The sequence below is a fragment of the Haliaeetus leucocephalus genome, unplaced genomic scaffold, assembly GCF_000737465.1.
Source record: "Haliaeetus leucocephalus isolate CR32 unplaced genomic scaffold, Haliaeetus_leucocephalus-4.0 Scaffold166, whole genome shotgun sequence".
In the NCBI taxonomy this organism is placed as follows: domain Eukaryota; kingdom Metazoa; phylum Chordata; class Aves; order Accipitriformes; family Accipitridae; genus Haliaeetus; species Haliaeetus leucocephalus.
The window spans coordinates 170826-188900 of NW_010972602.1; the positions used below are offsets into that span (position 1 = coordinate 170826).

General features: G+C 38.4%; 1 protein-coding gene across 1 annotated transcript in view; it reads left to right on the forward strand.

The window, feature by feature from the left end:
• CRB1 (crumbs family member 1, photoreceptor morphogenesis associated) overlaps window positions 1–18075 on the forward strand; it is a 99972-nt gene that overhangs the window by 61858 nt on the left and 20039 nt on the right. Inside the window, exons 7-11 of the mRNA XM_010563439.1 lie at window positions 3526–4073; window positions 4467–4632; window positions 7431–8337; window positions 9930–10058; window positions 13060–13186. Of these exons, the coding sequence (XP_010561741.1) occupies window positions 3526–4073; window positions 4467–4632; window positions 7431–8337; window positions 9930–10058; window positions 13060–13186 (1877 nt within the window). The remainder of the gene's footprint in view (window positions 1–3525; window positions 4074–4466; window positions 4633–7430; window positions 8338–9929; window positions 10059–13059; window positions 13187–18075) is intronic.

The following is an 18075-nucleotide window of genomic DNA, read 5'->3' on the forward strand; positions in this document are numbered from 1 at the left end:
CATGTTTTAAGTGGTTGCTGAAAACATGATCATAAACAATCCTGTTTAACTGGTGATGAAACAGCATGACCCTTAGGATCTCTGGAGCTTAATGTCAACCGGTAAGAAAGTGGAAGAGGTTAGTAGTAGCACACCTTTGTTATTTTCTAGTTGCTTTCCCAGGAAGACTGCTTCGCAGCCTGACAAAAAAAGTCAGGCTAAACTGGTGGCCTCCACTCATCCAGTTTTAAAATCTTCTTAGTGCTCTTAGCACACCATAAACTCTCGAAAACTGCAGTTCACTGGAGGTTATGCACCCCTAGTAAAATTTAGAAAGCAACCAAGTCACTTAGAGTTTAAGTCTTTCTTACTTTCAAAGCGTTCTTTGAAAATTTTATCCTCAAGCTCTCTAGGCTTTTATAAAGAAACTCATGAAAGGCAAGCAAAAGTACTGCAAGTTAAAAAAAGACAGATTCCAATTTTAAAAAATGAACGAGATTATACTATTAACTTAATCTGATTAGCCCAAGGAGAAGGCAGGGCTTCAGAGGCTGGAAACAGGGCCCGTTCATCTCTCAGCTGGTCCCAGGGCAGCTCTGGACCATCGCTAACAAAGGTGGCCCATACCAGAGAGCTGCGTGGTGACCAGAGGGAAAAGTGTCCATGTCTCAGCGAACAAAAGAGCACAGCTCAGCAAACAGCCTCTTTGGCAGTGACGAGCAGGAACACAAGAGCTGCAGATGCCCATAGCCCTTGCCCTGCTACAAATGATCTTTCTGAGCGCAGGCTGAGGCAAAGTGGAAGGACAACAGGAGGTCCCTGCCCAGGTCCCTGCTATACTGCATCTGGTGTGTGAAACCCTCTGGAGCTGTAAATACAACACCCCTCAGGAACATTTCAGGGTGGACTTTGCCATCCTTCCTCAGCAAAAGTTTTAGGGATTTCAAACAGGCAGTTTTGTTCAAGGAAACTGTACAGGGCTGAGTCTTCCACGCAGCACCCTTGCCCCTGCTTCCCTCTCTGCCCCCTTACTAACCATTCACACACGGGCAATCATTGCAATGTTTAGGGAGGAAGAAATACATACATACATGTATACATACATACATATATTTATGTATATGTATTTGCCAAGTGGACTGGAAAAAATGAAGTGCAACAGCAGAGCCATGGTCAGATTGGAATGGACAGATCCTAAACTGGTGTAAACTGGTGTGGCTGCACTGCCACCAGTGAAGCTACATTGATTTACATCAGCTGAACGACTAGCCCCAGGGGTTTATTGAATGCACTGCTGCAGAAAGCTGTAGCTTGAAATACATTTCAAAATGTTTAAATACAATTTCATTTTGTGTGCTATACTTAATAGTTATCAATACTTTTCAATAGTTTTTCTTTTTGGTTTTATTGCAAAATGACAAAGTCCGAGAGGTAATTGTAACAGACTTCTTTGAAGTCTAGCTGTAATTTATCCAAAGATTTGGAAAGCAACTTTGGAGTATAGGACAACATCTGGTAAATATGTTTGCCTCCTTATATGAAGCAAAATTAAAACCAGTCAGGGCCAGGAGAGCCTTATACTGGCATTAGAACTGTTGAGAATGATTAGAAAGCATGCATTTTTTTTTTTTTTTTCCTGCTGACCACAATATTCTTTGCAAATCATGGCACCATGCCATTTTGATACATAGGTTCTAGATATATGCCATATTTAAAAGACTGTGGCAGGTTTCTTAAAAGCCAGAGTGGGGGAGACTTGCGGTAAAGGATAACATAAGAAATACTAGTGTCTTTCTGAAGAAAAGTTGCTGCCAAGTATTTAATTGACAAGAGGCAATATTTTCTCTACATATACAAAATAACAAACAGATGTTGACTCATTTTGATCAACATCCAGATGTTGTGACCCAAGAGGTTAATATTGACCAAGGTGATGCTAGCCATCTCATCAAACAGATCAGACTGATGATATATGTATGTATATTTATAAATAGAGAGAAATACAACAAAGTAATTGTAAACACAAAATACCTTTTTGAAGATTAATGCTTCCTTCTAATACTGCAAATGTGTAATCCTCATTCCAGAAAAAAAAATTTTCTTTTTACCCTCATGAAAAAATGTCTCCGTCTCTAGCACCACCTTACAGAGAAGATATAACTTAAAGAGATTTAATGCCTCAAAACACCCATTCCAACAAATATTTATTTCTACATACCAGAGTTTTAACGAGCAGATGTAGATATATAGGTAATCTTATTCATAGAATTAAAATATTTCAGATTTAATTTACTTATGAAATTGTCTGCTTAGGAACAAGTAAGGGATTTATTCCTGTTGCTAAATAGTATTACCATGCCACATAGTAGTGCAGTGTGGTTATTAAGGGTCTGTTGGGGCTTCACAGTCAGTCCCCTATTTTCATTGGGTTTTTTAATGTAGTCATAAAAAAAAGTAGTACTGCAGGCTGAAACTTGGCCTATGAGGTCTCGCTCTAGGAGTTTTACTGCACAAAAGAGGACTGACTATAGCTGTGTGAGCATTTAAAAAAAGCTTGGTTTATTCTTTCTATGAATTTGATACATTAAAAATAGCTCTTGAAAGTGTTTAGGCAGGAAGTCTATAATATTGAGGACAAGATCACGAAACTTAAAGTGTAAAAATAGAAACACTTTGTTGTGCTTTAACGAGATGATTCATCAGAATAAAATACGGTTTGGGCTACATATTTTGTATCCTTACAAGTCTGAAAATCATTACTGAAAGAGTAAGAGAGAGAGACAGATGGTTTTGGTTTAATCATTTTAATTGAAAAAAAAAAAAAAAAAAAAAAAAAAAAAAAAAGAGAAAAAGGCTTACTCGATCCTGGATCATTTTTCCCCCATGACACCATAGCATTGTGGGCACTCACAGGACTGAGCAGGATTCATAACTGGATACAAGTTGATGTATATGAGCACGTGTTCAGCCCCAGCAACAGAAAGTCTGTCAGAGAAGTGGGGAGCCTATGCAGCACCAAATAGGTGCTCTATTTGGAGGCTTTACACAAGAGGCATTTGCTGAGCAGCTTTTGGCTATTTTTATGATTGGAATCAGTGCAAAAAATATCACAAAGTACCAGAATTACATTAACTTCCATGGTCATCAGAGGATCAAAGCAGCTAGGTTCTTTTCAAAACGATCCTGGACCAATCCAGGAAGCTGTAGAAATCTGTCCTTGTTTAACCATTTGAAAACACAGCATTATACAGAGCACGATAAAGGGGAAAAATATGCCCAATAATATAACATCTGGACCTGTACTGGGGCTTAATGCTACAGCCATGGAAGCCAAGAGGAATTTTGAAATAGAAGCTATTTACAGCTGGATCAAGTCTTTATTCATCCATAAATACCAGCACATCTTACTACCATACGTAAATATTACCAGAAGTAGCTATTTGATCATTGCATTGGCTCCCTTGTCATTTAGCCCTAACTGTTGTATTTTTCTCCCTTCTTCTCTTTATTTTTTTTATAATCTTTTCTCATATCTCTAACCTCAAGAGTACATTCCAGGCCGATTTGGATCTGAGGACTCCTCAGGCTATGCTGCTTTTTCTGTTGATGCCACTCAGAATGAAAATTTGAACATATCAATGTTTGCCCGAACACGCAAATCTTCTGGCTTGTTACTGGCATTGAGAAACAGTACTTACCTCTACGTAAGAGTCTACTTGGAAGGTGGGAAACTCACAATGTTAGCTCCAAATTCCATGAAGTTATTAGGGAAACACTCCATGAACGATGGAAATTTTTACTTAATAACATTAAAAATAGAACCAAATAAGATGGAACTGTTCCAGTCCTCTCAATACCTAGGCTTTATTTCTACTCCAGTACTAACCATCCAAAGTAAGAATATTCTTTACATTGGAGGCCTACCAGATAACAAAGAAACTGATAGAAATGGCAGGTATTTCAAAGGCTGCATCCAAGATGTAAGAGTGAATAACCAGCTGTTGGAATTCTTCCCCATCACCAATCCACTGAATTCTATCAACCTAAGTCTGATCAATGTCACCCAAGGCTGCACTGGTGACAACCTCTGCAAGGTAAGAATGACATTTTTCAGAACATTTTCATATGTTTATAGTGGGGACTTTCTTTGATTTTTTTGTATGTTCCCATACATTATTTGATGATAATGACATCTTAGGAAAATATGTAAAAATGCTAGAAAGAGCAGATTTTGTTGAGTTATGCTACCTATGATGAATATCAGCAGCAAAAATGTATTTGCATAGGGGAGAATTAAAATATTTTAAGGTTGAAATACTGGTTTTCACCAATTATTGAACATGCTGTGCTGTCATAGTACTGGTCTTTATAACTTTCCATCTGAAATAAACAGAATTCTCCTTTTTGCTAAACAGTTCCCCATGCTTAGAGTTGGGAGTCCACCAGCTTTTATTCATACTTAGGTTGTCTCTTCTCTTTCCCCATAGTCCAACCCTTGCCACAACGGTGGTGTGTGCTATTCAATCTGGGATGACTTCACTTGCACGTGCCCCCCCAACACAGCAGGGAAGGCATGCGAGGAAGTTAAGTGGTGTGAGCTTGGGCCCTGTCCTCATGAAGCACAGTGCCAGCTGGTGCACCAAGGATTTGAATGTAGGTACATTTGAGTTATTCCTATCATCTTTGGAGATTAGACAGAATGGAAATTTTCATCAGGATTTCCTTAAAACTCAATATTGACTGCCTTTAAATTACAATCAAATGTTATTACTGTATTAAAATAATAATAATGTCAATTTTAAGTAACATTAACGGGAAGAATCTGCCCTACCAAACCCAGACATTTTCAACCAGACCCCCTGACACAGACAGCAATGTTTGCAGGACCTCTGCTTTTGACATTCAACACAACTTGTTGAGGTTGTACAATAGATCTGTACATTGCCAGAGAGCAAGCGTACCCCTCATACTTCCACTACAAAGAGATAAGAGGATATCCAGTATTGGATTAACCTTAGGATGTTCTCCATCCTCCTGAAAGGACAAGCTACGTGACATACACTGCATCATTTGATTTTCTTAAATGTTAAATATCTTTAAAGAAAGTCACCTTAATACCAGCAGTACAGTTATTCAACTAGTATCTTCGTAAGAAGGACCTGCATGCCAAACAGTCTATTTTGAAAATTTGAAAATTGATGACCATTTGAAAATTTGAAAATTTTTGAAAATTTGAGACCATTTGAAAATTTGATGACCATTGATTTGAAAATTGATGACCATTAGCTGTCTTAAGAACTTTAGCCACCCTGCATTATCTCTTTCCTTCTCCACTTTCCTTCTCCTTCCCACTCTGGAGTGGCATTTAAGAAGCAAGTAAGGATTTTGAAGCAATATTTTTTTCTTTTTGCTATCAAAGAAAGCCCTAATGATGCTGTGAAGGAAGATAAATACACGTACAGTCTGATGGAAGCTGTTAGAATGGCTGACCCTTAGGAATGAGAAGATTGGTCAACAAAAGGTTTCTATCAGAGACAACTTGCTGACAGACCAATATGATTCTATTCTTGTTGAGATTGTTAGAATCAGCATTGCAGCACTTATTAAAATTTATAACTGAAATTAAAATAATTGCACCTTCTTTAATAGACATCTTTATGATAACGTCAAAGTACATTCTCTCATAAACTTCACTATTGCATGTTACAGTAGAATATAAACACACAGACACACAATTGAAAAGTATCTGACCTGTTTCCTTTTGCTAAACTCAAGGTCATTTACACTGTTAGATCACCTTTATATTTCTGTGCTGGTTTAGGTGACAATCGTAGGGAGTTTCCCTAATAGATATTCAAAAATTCCTGCACTACAGAGCTGTATTTTTTAACTAGTTGTTTTCTTAGCTACAGCATAGGCTTCTTGTTGTTCAACACAGGGTAATGAAAAAAAGGAGTTTCACTGGCCAGTGAGTTCTCTACCAGCCTGGTGTCTTACGCTCTGGATACCATTTCAAGCTGAGACAGCAAAAGAGCTGTTTTCTAGGGGTTGTGGCTATAGTTCCACCTAGATGGCTACGACTAGCAAGCCCTTTAGAAAAACACGCACTCCAAAGAAAGAGAAAAAGCCAATACAGGAAGCTCATGTGGGGAACATCAACTAACAGCAAAACTGTGTGTGTCACATCTGAGAGTAAAAGCACATCCAGATGGCTTGCTGTGCTCAGGACTCAATAAGAGTTCTACAGGAGTATTTTAGCTTTATGAGGTTAAAAACCTCAGCTTTGTGAGACATTAAAAAAATCAGAAATAATTTTTAAAAGCTCTGACTTTCATTTTTAGTATGGTTTCCTCTGAGGACACTTTTCCTATGAGAAAGACACCACAGTTGATGTGCCAGGTGATGTAGTTACACCTCTGCTGCCTTAGTATCAGGATATACAGTCAATAATTTTGTACTGGGACTCCCAGGGGTTCTTTTCATCAAGGTTTACTGAGCTCAGAGATAGCTCAGGAACACACCTTATCCCAGTGCTAGGATCTTGCAAAGCTAGATTTGTCTGAAGTACAGACGGAAGACATTCCTTCCAGTCTCTCCTCCCTGTCTATAATCCTCATAAATCTCAGAATGTGCAAATTTACAGCCCAGTGAGTTAGTGCATTTTAGTAGAAACCATGTTAATGAAAGTTGTCTAATACCTTTGTGATGTCCATAAAACTGCCACCATGTTGCCCATCAATTTTCACTCACAGCTGTGCAAACTGAGTCCTCTGCTGCCCTCCCAGCACAGACTTGGTGTGGTCATCGGGGCCATGGCAGTTGTGTACACAGCAGGAGGAGCTAGCTTTAAATGTGACAGGCACAACTCTTCTTACATTGATTTTGAAGGGGCTTTTTGCTAACTGACTTCAATTAAATTCATCCTTTTTGCATCAGTGAGAGTAAATTGGGATCCAGTCAAACACTATCTAAAACCTCGTTAGTGCTTCACCTAAGAAAAGAGGAATTGAGAGCAAAGGCTCACCCCATCCAGATCTGTCATGGGGAATAACTAGCTGCCCATATTTAGGGAACGAACATAAAATGACAAACATATATCTTCTTTTGAAGTACCCTCTCAGCCTCAGGTTTGAGTTGTATACAATTATGATCACCTCCTCCTCTTTGTCTAAAGAGGAAAAAGAGAGATAACACTCATGTATCTTTAGAACAATAACTTGAGGTGTTGCAAAGCAGCACACTTTTGATGTCAATATAGCTGGTGCTGGCACTGCCCTGTATTTTCTATAGCCATAAGGGACAGGCAAGGATAACTGAAACACTGGTGGAATTTGTTTCTCAGCAAACCCAAAAGGACTTACATGACAGGGAGCATGGGGCACTGAAGATATATTGTTCCACATGTATTGGTTTAAAGTTGGCCTGGTTTCTCAATTATTATCTTTGCACAGGTCTTGCTAATGCAGTGTTTAGTGGCCGAAGCAGTGCGATATTTTACAGAAGCAATGGAAAAATCAGCAGAGACCTCACCAATATCGTATTTGGCTTTCGAACTAGGGACACTGACGTGATACTGCTGTATGCAGAGAAGGAGCCAGAGTTTGTTATCATCAGTATTCACAACTCCAAATTACTCTTTCAATTGCAAAGCGGCAACAGCTTTTATAAGCTGACCCTTGCTAGTTCACTCGCTGTGAGTGATGGGAAATGGCATCAAGTAATGGTGTCTATGGTAGAGCCCCTGTCCCAGTTCTCTAGATGGCACATTGATATAGATAACAAGAAAGACACTGCAACTAGTACAACTGCTGCAGGAAGCCTCAACTTTTTAAGAGAAGAGACAGACATCTATGTGGCTGACAAGGCTTTTGACAGTCTGGATGGCTTGCGAGGATGTATGAGCACCATAGAAATCAGTGGCATTTATCTCTCATACTTTGAAAATGCTGACACCCCTACTAAAAAACCTCAAAAGGAGCAGTTTCTCAAAATATCTGCAAACCCTGCTCTTACCGGCTGTTTGCAGGTAGATGTCTGCAGCTCAGATCCCTGTATGCATGAAGGGATATGTGAAGACTTCTATACTTCCTACCATTGCATATGTTCCGAAGGATGGACTGGCACCCACTGCGAAGTCAACATTGACGAATGCTCTTCAAACCCCTGTATTCATGGAAACTGCACTGACGGGATCACCGCTTATGGGTGCAGTTGTGAACCTGGTTACACAGGGGTGAATTGTGAAGAGGATGTAGACAACTGCCGTGGCCACCAGTGTGCAAATGGGGCCACTTGCGTTGATGGGATTAACGGATATTCTTGCCTGTGTGCTGGCAACTTCACTGGAAAATTTTGCAGGTACTATAAGGCAGATCCATATGATTTTGTCAGGTCTCTTCTGAAGGGTTATTACATCACTGATGTCTCCATTTTAAACACAGATGTTATGCCTCTATCTATATATTAATCATGGCTGCAGAATTAATGGATAAAGAGTCTGCAGTAAAGTAAGCTGTAAAGATCAATTAGACACGGGCAGAGGCAGTGGAGAGGTGGCAGCTCAGGCAGAGACTGATGAGGCAAGGAGACAGGGAACAAGGCATAGCTCTGCTGCCCAGCTCTGCTGCCAGCCTGGGTCACACCAGTTCTTTGATGACAGGATTACAAGTCCACCAGAGCTCAGAGACAGATGTGTTACCTCCTTTTTAGAAAAAAGGATTTTATGGGTTTAGAATCCCTAAAACCATACTTTGTTAGAGTAATAGAGCTCTAGAACTATAAGTAGAGAAATTCAGAGTTGGTGGGTAAGAGAAAATAACAATAGAAAGGCTTGTAAAGAAGTTTTTCTCCCCATCCATAGCATCTTTGCTAGGCGGGTCTTTTCCTCCAAGCTTGCTCTCTCAGCCCAGCAGTCCTGGTGGCTGCAGACACCACACAGCCCACTATTTCCATCACTTCTGAGACTCCTCACATGCCTGTTTCCTATTCTTCTCAGACACTCCTCTGCAAACGCTGCAGTCTGTTCCCCTGTCTCTCTCTCCTTTAATTGCCCTTTTCTGCACACCATTAACTTCTCCCTTCTAGCATGTCCTGTTGCTCTCAGAGAACAGAGGACTCCAACAAACTCAGTCTGCTGCAGCCTGAAGGATGCAAACAGACAGTCGTCTTTGTGCTGCCCAGCCACAGATTTTTAGGCTATAATTACACAATTGTCAATTTTTGTTGGCTCTTTTTGAGCAGTGAGGACATCCTGAGATTTGAAGATGCCTTATATTGGCCCATCTTTTATGCTAAGTCTCTCTTTTGAACTCTTCTCCTAAGCTGTCCAGGTATCACGTAGAAACACATCAGTAACGTAGGCAGTGTTGTCCCTTTTTTTCTTTTTTCTTTTTTTTTTGCTACAAAATGAATCATTAACTTGCCAGTAAATACTTGGAAAAGGAAACCCAAATTCAGCAAATTAAAAAAGTTAAACAAAACATGTTTTTTGCGTCTTAAACCTCAGTTCCTGCTGTCTTTCCTTTGGACGATACCCCAGCCAGTAACAGCATTGCTGCCCCAGTTCAGTTGCTGCCTACCACTAAACATGAGCACCCCAAATACCCCAGGCACCAGGCGTGCCAATGCACACAAATGTGGGGTTTCCTTTCCAAAGAGGAAACCAAGGAGGCACTAAGTATGTGCAGCCCCTGAAACTGTGTGTTCAGTTACAGGTAAAATGTAATGCCTTTCCCATTGGTATTGAATAGTATTTGCCAGGAGAAGCACTGCTCCCTCTATTTGGAGATTAACAGGACTAGATTTTGCAGTCAAATAACAAATTTGCAAGGTAGATCTAAATATTTTCCACTAAAGCAGTGGACTAGAGTCAAACAAAAAGCTGAGAGAGCATGAGACATCCAGAAACAAGGAAAGCGCAAATAACTGCCATTGCCTTCTTATTTGCCTAGATACAGAAGATTACCATATACAGTTTGTGGGAATGAAGAGAGAAACCTCACTTGTTTCAACTATGGCAACTGCACTGATCTCAGTGGCGAGCTGACATGCAGGTGCCTGCCTGGATTTGCTGGAGAACGGTGAGATGCTTCACCCAGCAGGTCTTTGTGGAACAATTCTTCCAGAAGGGTCCAGAGAGTAACGGCCACAGGGGTTTTGCCCTCCTGCAGAAATATGGACAAAGCAGTTAATTTAAGTTCAGCAGTTCCTTGCTGGAGTGACTTTGAGGGTCTGAAAGTATAGCAGTTTTACTTAGATGAAAATCACAAATTAATGCAGCAAGATTTAATCCAATATAGCACCATTAACTCCCGTGCAAGGTATTATTTCTTAGACAGCTTGTACACTTGCTTCTACGTGCCTGTTTTTTTGATTCCGTGACAATTTTGTATATGACAAACTAGAATGTTGTCTTTCCATAGGTGGGGACACATAAACACACATATCCTGCTTATATATAAAAATCAGCTACAATACACTGACACATGAATATGCAAAGCAGTTTCATTTTCACATGTATATGTTGTGACTATACAATCTATTCTTTCACAGGGATGGTATGAGATGAAATACCTGGTGGTATTGCAGCTTGTTACTTACTGAATGCTGAAGTATGAAAACAGAATTATTATTTTAAAAAGAACATAAGAAACACTTTTTACATGTTATAGTTTAGTTTGAAACAGAGGGGCCTTCCACACAGTGAAATTTGTATCTTGTAACATATTGTCACAATTCACAGTTACCATTTGATAATTTCTGCAGACAGCTCTGGAGCAGGGAGGCCTGACAGCCTCAGGGCATTAGGTGCTGTAGAAACATAGAAAGGTGTTGTCCCAGTCATAATGTAGTCTGAACAGATAAGGGCACCTTTTTGGACAGTGAGAAAGGAAATACCGTACATGCTCTTAGTGAAATAAGCATTACATCAGAGTATAATATCCAAAAGTTCAACAGGACCATGCTATGTTGGCTCTGCAAACACAAAGTTTTCAACAAAAGGTTTTCATTCTCTCAAAACTTATTAACCCACTGATTTTGTGGAAACAGTACAGTAAGCTATGAAAGATAGATGAAATGAAAGTTTCCACCCACTCAATGCACACTAGTTGGCAGACATGTCTGCATTGTACTGTTTAACTCAGCCAGAAGGTCTGTGAACCACCTCACAATAGTAAAAAAAAAAGCGAAAAAAATCAAATAAGAAAAAGTAAAAGCATATTCTTAGGCACTTCTTTGGCATGTATATTTCTTGGGACTTCAAAGTAGAAGGAAAGTACTTTTTCCTTCTTCCTTCCCCTGCCAGGCAATTTGCTAACTACAGCTTTGGGAATGAGCCTTCTTTACATCCATCCCACTGGCTGGCAATAATCTCTGTTTTATGGTTCCCATGATTCTCATATTGAACAGCAGCCTTGTACCAAGCATACTGCACTTTAACTGACTATCACAGCAAGGCATTCTTCTCCAATGTCTAAAATTGACTATTTGTCCTCTTTTCCTCCAGGCTGCCAAACCATAAACCAATAGTACTTCTGTGCTTGCAGATCTTAGTATATCAAATGAGAAAATTTCACCCCTCCTTTTTTTCAGAACAAATTCAAATATATCAGTGAATAAGAAAATGAAAACCAAACCCCTTTGTATATTTCTGAATTAGATTGATAAAGCAGGCATTTTGCTTTAAGACAATATTTCATCCCTCAGAAAGCCATTGACGCACAGTATAGAGAAAATAGTGTCTTTCTATGTCAGTCAATTGACATCGGATCACAAAAAAATCCTAATTAACTTAATAATTGGTGGAAAGGGAAATGTGAAAAGATTACTCTTCATAAAAGGAGATATAGCTGTCTCATGAAAACAAATTTTTCATTCAGTTCAGGCTGGGAATTTCAAAATTACCTAAGGGAGTTAGGTTTTTAAGTGTTCCTGATACTCAGTTGGATTCAGGTGCCTAATTCCCTGGAAGATTTGGGGCAGCTGGTATTTTTTTTCTCTTTGCATAGGTAAGTTCATAGCTATACAATTTTTATACATTGGATAAATATTTTAATTTAGCTTTTGAAGTATATGAATATAATTTACCACTGAAGGAAACTGTTGAAATATTTTTAGAGATTAATAAAGCAAGTCAGATAAAAGTGTTTAATATAAAGAACTGTTCTTCTCTAATGTAACACAAAATTTATTGCATGGTTATGAATATGATTGAACAAAGCAATTCCTTATAATTCAGAGGGAGTTTCTCATGTTCTTCTTCAAGAATAAACCTGCTTTTTTATCTGGAAAAATTAGGATTAACCATTAGCATTATTTGAAAAAAAGGAGCAGGGAATTAAAAGGGAACATTGTCAGAGCAGAAAATCACCAAATCATTACTAGTTTTCAGACAATCTCACACATTCCTCATTAATGTTACGTTGGTTGCCTTGAGAAATTATGAGAACTTAAATTTCCTTTATCATCAGAATTAACTCAAAAGCATTTAATGATACATATTTAAGCTTGTAAAGCTCTGTTCTGCACCATTCTTAACCATTCTCAGGGCCCATCTCAGAGAGACCAGATAGGAGATTCTGCTGGGATCTATTGGCACTCCAAATTGGGGGGGGGGGGGGGGGGGAGGCAGGTGAATATTCCCAGGAGCACTCAGGTGGGAAAAACATGCATTTGTTTGACTTACACTGAGACTACTGAGAAGGAAAATGTGCCCTCAGCTCCCCGGAACAATGAAAACGGATAAGCAAGCTGTCAGCAGGACTTGCACCTGATCTAGGCCTAAAAGCATACACAAACTTTCATTTCACATTGCTAAACACCATTGACCATGAAATGCTTTATAGAGATGAAACTTCTGGCTTAACTATCTGTGTTTGAAAATAATACAGGTAGTTCAGGATTGGAGTGTGGCTAATCAGGTAGTTAAGAAAATCATAAACACATGTGGAAATATACCACAGATTTCAAATAAAGCATCCTCTTCTTCCTTCCCCCCAAAACTTCTGAATTAAAAACGTGCCTGTTTGATGCATTTGATTTGTGATTTCAGATGCTCACTCTTTGCAGTCTTTCCTCTAGGTGTGAAAAGGACATTGATGAGTGCAGCTCTGACCCGTGTCTGAATGGGGGCCTCTGCCAGAACCTACTAAACAAGTTCCACTGCCTCTGCGACGTGAACTATGCCGGAGACCGCTGTGAGATAGATGTAAGCGACCTCTCCTTTTTTGTCTCTTTACTGTTGTGGCAGAATCTCTTCCAGCTTCTCTCCTATCTTATTCTACGAATGGATGATGAGCCAGCAGTCGAGTGGGGTGAACAGGAAGACTACTAAGCAGTCTTTAAACTTTTGTATTTTAATGCAGCAGAAGATGCCTTGATCAAACAGCTTAGCAAAGCAATATAAACATCAGAGTTTTAAAACTTGTTTTATATTTCCTTGAATGATTTTCTATGAATCGCTTTGGATCTGGTTTAGTTCTTTCACTTAATTTTAGAACAAATTCCAGCAGATCTTAAAAAGTGTTCCATCCCACCTCCACCAGAGCGTTTCACCACACACACACTGCCAATGGGCAACAGTGGGACACACCGACAGGCAATACATATCAATGAGAACAATAAGATTTACTGTACTGATGGTGGCATTCAAACCCTACTGCAATGAGTGGCAAAGACCCGCTGCCTTCAATAAGGCTAATTTTACCATTAAATCTTACAGATAGTCACTATCTTTGCATCACATACCATATTCATTGCTGTTTCTTTGGCAGTTAGGTCTCGCATCTGTGAAATCATGTAGGATGTTTTTGGATAATTAGATAATGATTTAGATTAGTAATTGGCAACATGCTGAGGACACTCGCATCTATTTGAATTAGTGGCAATCCTGCACTGATATCACTAATCCCGAACCTTTGCTCCAATAGCCTGGACATCTCCAACATATTATACTGAGATAAAATACAGCTGTCTTAATCTTCATCATGATTCCTCTTTCAAGAAAGGCCCAGTAAGTACGCCAGACTTTAAAATCATGGATTTGTTGTTTATTCAAAGATTTCTGCCACTTGAAGTAAATCTATGTTATCCATCAATAGATATGACTGTCATCAGACAAAAATATGGGATTTTTCCTTCTTAGGTAGCAATCAAGTTAATTCAGTTGATTGGTTGTCCATGGATTCTTTAAAGAATGAAAATAAGGGCCCTTAAAATTATGAATACCAGGAGGTTTAGCAAAAAATATTATAGGAAAATATCTGTGTAGTTGCCTTTGAGAGTGTAGACACAACTGAAACACACTGTTAAATACAAAACAGTAGTGAAAAGTGAGGTTTTGTTTTTCTGAACAATTCTTTAAGGCAAAAAAAGGTTTATGAATGGTGCAATCATTTCTTTGGGCATTCACGATCGTATTTGTATAGATTCTGTACTCCTCTTAGTCATTTAAATAGTGTCCTTGAGTGGTGATTCAAAAGAATAAGCACGTGTTAAGGTGGTGTTTTATTATTAAGTGACACTACATGTAGCAGAGTTATAGGAAAGACTAACTAAAGCTATACAATGAGGTTTTCTGACTCCAGAGAGAACAGCCGATCTTTTGCAGAAGTCCTTGAGCCCAGTCATATTAGCTTCCCCCACTTCAAACCTGACCCTGTTTCTTCAGTACTACCCAACTTACTGTGGGTTGGACTTGGAGTGTTCATGAAGAGCAAATCCCACCTTTAGTTCTGCAGTTGCATTAAGACACCTTAAAATGTGTACAAAAGTGAGATGTTAAGGTTCATGTTTTGCCACAGCAGGATATAGCAGAAGTCACTGCCTGAAGATCAAGCCTCTATTTTTTTATTTCCCACCTTTCATAAACATCCCAGAGTCTGTTATTTTTCTGAATACCATTCAGCGCATAATTGCAGCAACACTTGTGTTACTAAAAAGTCTACTCCTATTTTCAGGAAGGAAAAAAACCCCAAACATGGGGTTTTTGCACATTTGTGATATGTCACATATTCCTGTCTCAAGCACCTGCCTTAGTATGAAAACTTAAGCACAATATATTTACTTATAACAATTGTATTATACAAGGATAATTTTTTTGCTGTCTGTATCATACCAGAAAAGTGATTGGGGTAGTTTTCTTGTTAATCTCTTAATAAATGAATAAATAAATAAATGAGCTAAAAGATTTTTTCCCCTTTGTAAGCAATCAGTAAACACAAGATAAGCATTCATGTTCCGGCACTGGGGATGAAATTAATGTAGCACTGTCAGAAACAAAACTGTATATTCTATCAGATGTAGGGCTTAGTTATCTTACTTACTGGGAATCACATGTAATATTGTGAATTATATAACACAGGCAAAGACAACAAACCAAAACCAAACTGCATTTTGAATTTTTTTTCAATGAAAATACAGTTTTGCAAAATTGCTTTTTACTCCAGATAAAGTAATGTGATCAAACCTACAATGTCAGAGGAAATTCTTTTTTTTTTTTAATGAAATCAATATTTCTGTGTTGAATGTTTGCATTTTGGTTTAAAATATCCAGGTAAGACAAAACAAAATTAAAACATTCACCTTGTTTTCTGTTAAAATGTCAATTTTCTTTAATACGGAGAAACTTGAAATAATAAACAACATATTATGTTGGAAATTTTATTCCAAACTGTAGCTTTCATTTAATTGTAGCTACAAAATGTTACTTGGTTTAGTATTACTGAAATGAAAAATGAAAAATTTAAACACAAATAACTTGAAATTAAAACTATCATATCATTTCAGAATGCTAACTAAAGGCAAAGAAATAAGAAATTTTGAAAATTCAAATGAAAAAACTGATGTTACTAACCCAAGTTCAAATAAAGGTGTTTTTTTAAAATTAAAATTAAGAAAATCACAATAAAGTTTGGGGCTTTTTTCCTCCCTGGGTTTAGTCCAGCTCCCACATAAGTAAATTGAACTGTTATGTTCTGTTATTTAAAACTGTTTATTAAAAACTGTTATTTATAGAATATACAGTACAGGGTACACTACAATAAGCAAAAATTTCATCCTGGTATTAATGCTGAAGAAAGCAATACATGTTATAACAGTATGTCTGACGTACTATAGCTATATGCATAATATGAAAACTAAAGAATAAATCTGTATAGAGATTCCAGAACTCTTTCTCTTCAATACTAGAAACTTGATATAAGAGTATACACACAATATTAAATACAGGCTTTATATGGATTTACAGCAATACACAAGTTATTAATCTAGAATAAATTAGCAGAGCATCAGTTCATTCTTTCTTTTACCGAATACACACCCGGAATTGAATTCTTTCCTTCCTCTAATGCCTTGTCATCATGAAACATCCCCTGACTTCAGAAACGCTGCTCCTTTCCTCTTTGTACTTCTATATTCTCAACTACATTGTGCACATGTACACAACTTTCCTACCTTTATACACAAAATAAACCTTCTGCCTTTGTCTCTTTATGTCTGCTCCTCATTTCCTGCTAACAGCTCTGTTCATTTGCTTTAAGTGTGCCATGTTTTCCGAACATTTGTGCTGTACAGGTACCCTGCGTGAACACGAAGGTTGCGCCTTCCCTACGCACTCTGTGGGAGTGCAGACGGTGCAGGGCCAGGCAGGTGCCTCCCAGGGAAGCAGTTCAGCTGCTCAAACCGCTTCAGCTGCATGCAGTACTTCGTTGCCCACCAAGGGGGATTACCTCTGCTGGGTAGCTCTTCATACCTTACCGAGCACAACTAAATAAACAAGTCCCCAGACCAACAATTCAGAGAGGAAGAGATTTCAGCCACATGGCTTAAAGTGACACGTATTGCTCGGTTCCTCCTTACATACTGTCAAAAACAGTAGAGAACTGTTGAGCGTTATGAGGTCACTCTTGGCATTTTGATGGGTCATTCCTTTCCATTGAGCTACCATAGCCCATAGGCTGGACCCGTCTCATGCACAGGTCTCCCAACACATCCAGTGGAGAACAGGCTAGATATTTCTAGATTAAAAGGTTAAAAAAAAAAGCAACAAATGCCAGATTAATTAAAATAACTTTCTTGAATATACGTATTTTTTTAAAAGAAATGCAGGTGTAGGACATTTAAAGGGAAACAGCTATAGAAGCAAACATGAAAAAAACAGCTGGATGAATAATGACACTAAGCACTAATTTTTTTGTAAATGAATCCAATTGCTAAGATATTTTAGAATTCAAGGGGTTGAAAAGCCATTATTCATGTTTAAGATTAAGGTATAAGAGCAAGATCTTCATACATCTCCAGTGTTGCAATTTTACTGCAAATCTTTTGATATTTGATTTTTTTATTTAGAACACAAACTCCCAGATGGATTCATGATTTTGTGAAAATCTCAGTATTCATTACAAAAAAAAAAAAAGTTAAAAAAAAGCCAAAGTAAAAACAAAGGCTCATACCAGCTTGGGTGTTGAGAAGAGCTTGGAAAACCATCATCTCAATATGGTCAGAATTAGAGGAGGGATGCCAGACATGCAAATGAAAGAAAGCAAACAAGCAAGGTCGTGATTTTTGGAGGTATGGCTTGTGATGCTGAATACTGATATTATCTGTGATGGATCCCTCTGTATTTTGAAGACTGAGATTCAAATTGTTTTTCAGATGCCAGTGACTGTCATTCAGAAATATGGGTAATGAGAAGTAACAGTGCTAGGGCTTCAAGCAAAATTAAGAATTCTGAAAGGAGGGGAAAGACAGCAGTGATGGAGGTACTGGAAGGGAGAGCAAAGGGATTTGCATCAGCTGTGGGATGAATGAAAGTGTATTCTTTAATGCGTTTGGAAAATACATGAGAGGTATTTCACTGAGGAAATATACACAGGGAATGACAGATTTACTTTATTGACCATAGTTCCTACTTCTGACCCTTAAAAGACAGGCTCTGACTGACCCTCCTCTGTAAGTGCTCTAATACAACTCGGACTCTGCCAGCAGGATTCTATCACAATTTTAACTACAGAGAGTCCATGTGTTTGTGAATTTGAAAATATCCTTGATGTTGCATGCTTATTTGGATTCTCTGACTCCCAGAACACTTAATTTTTA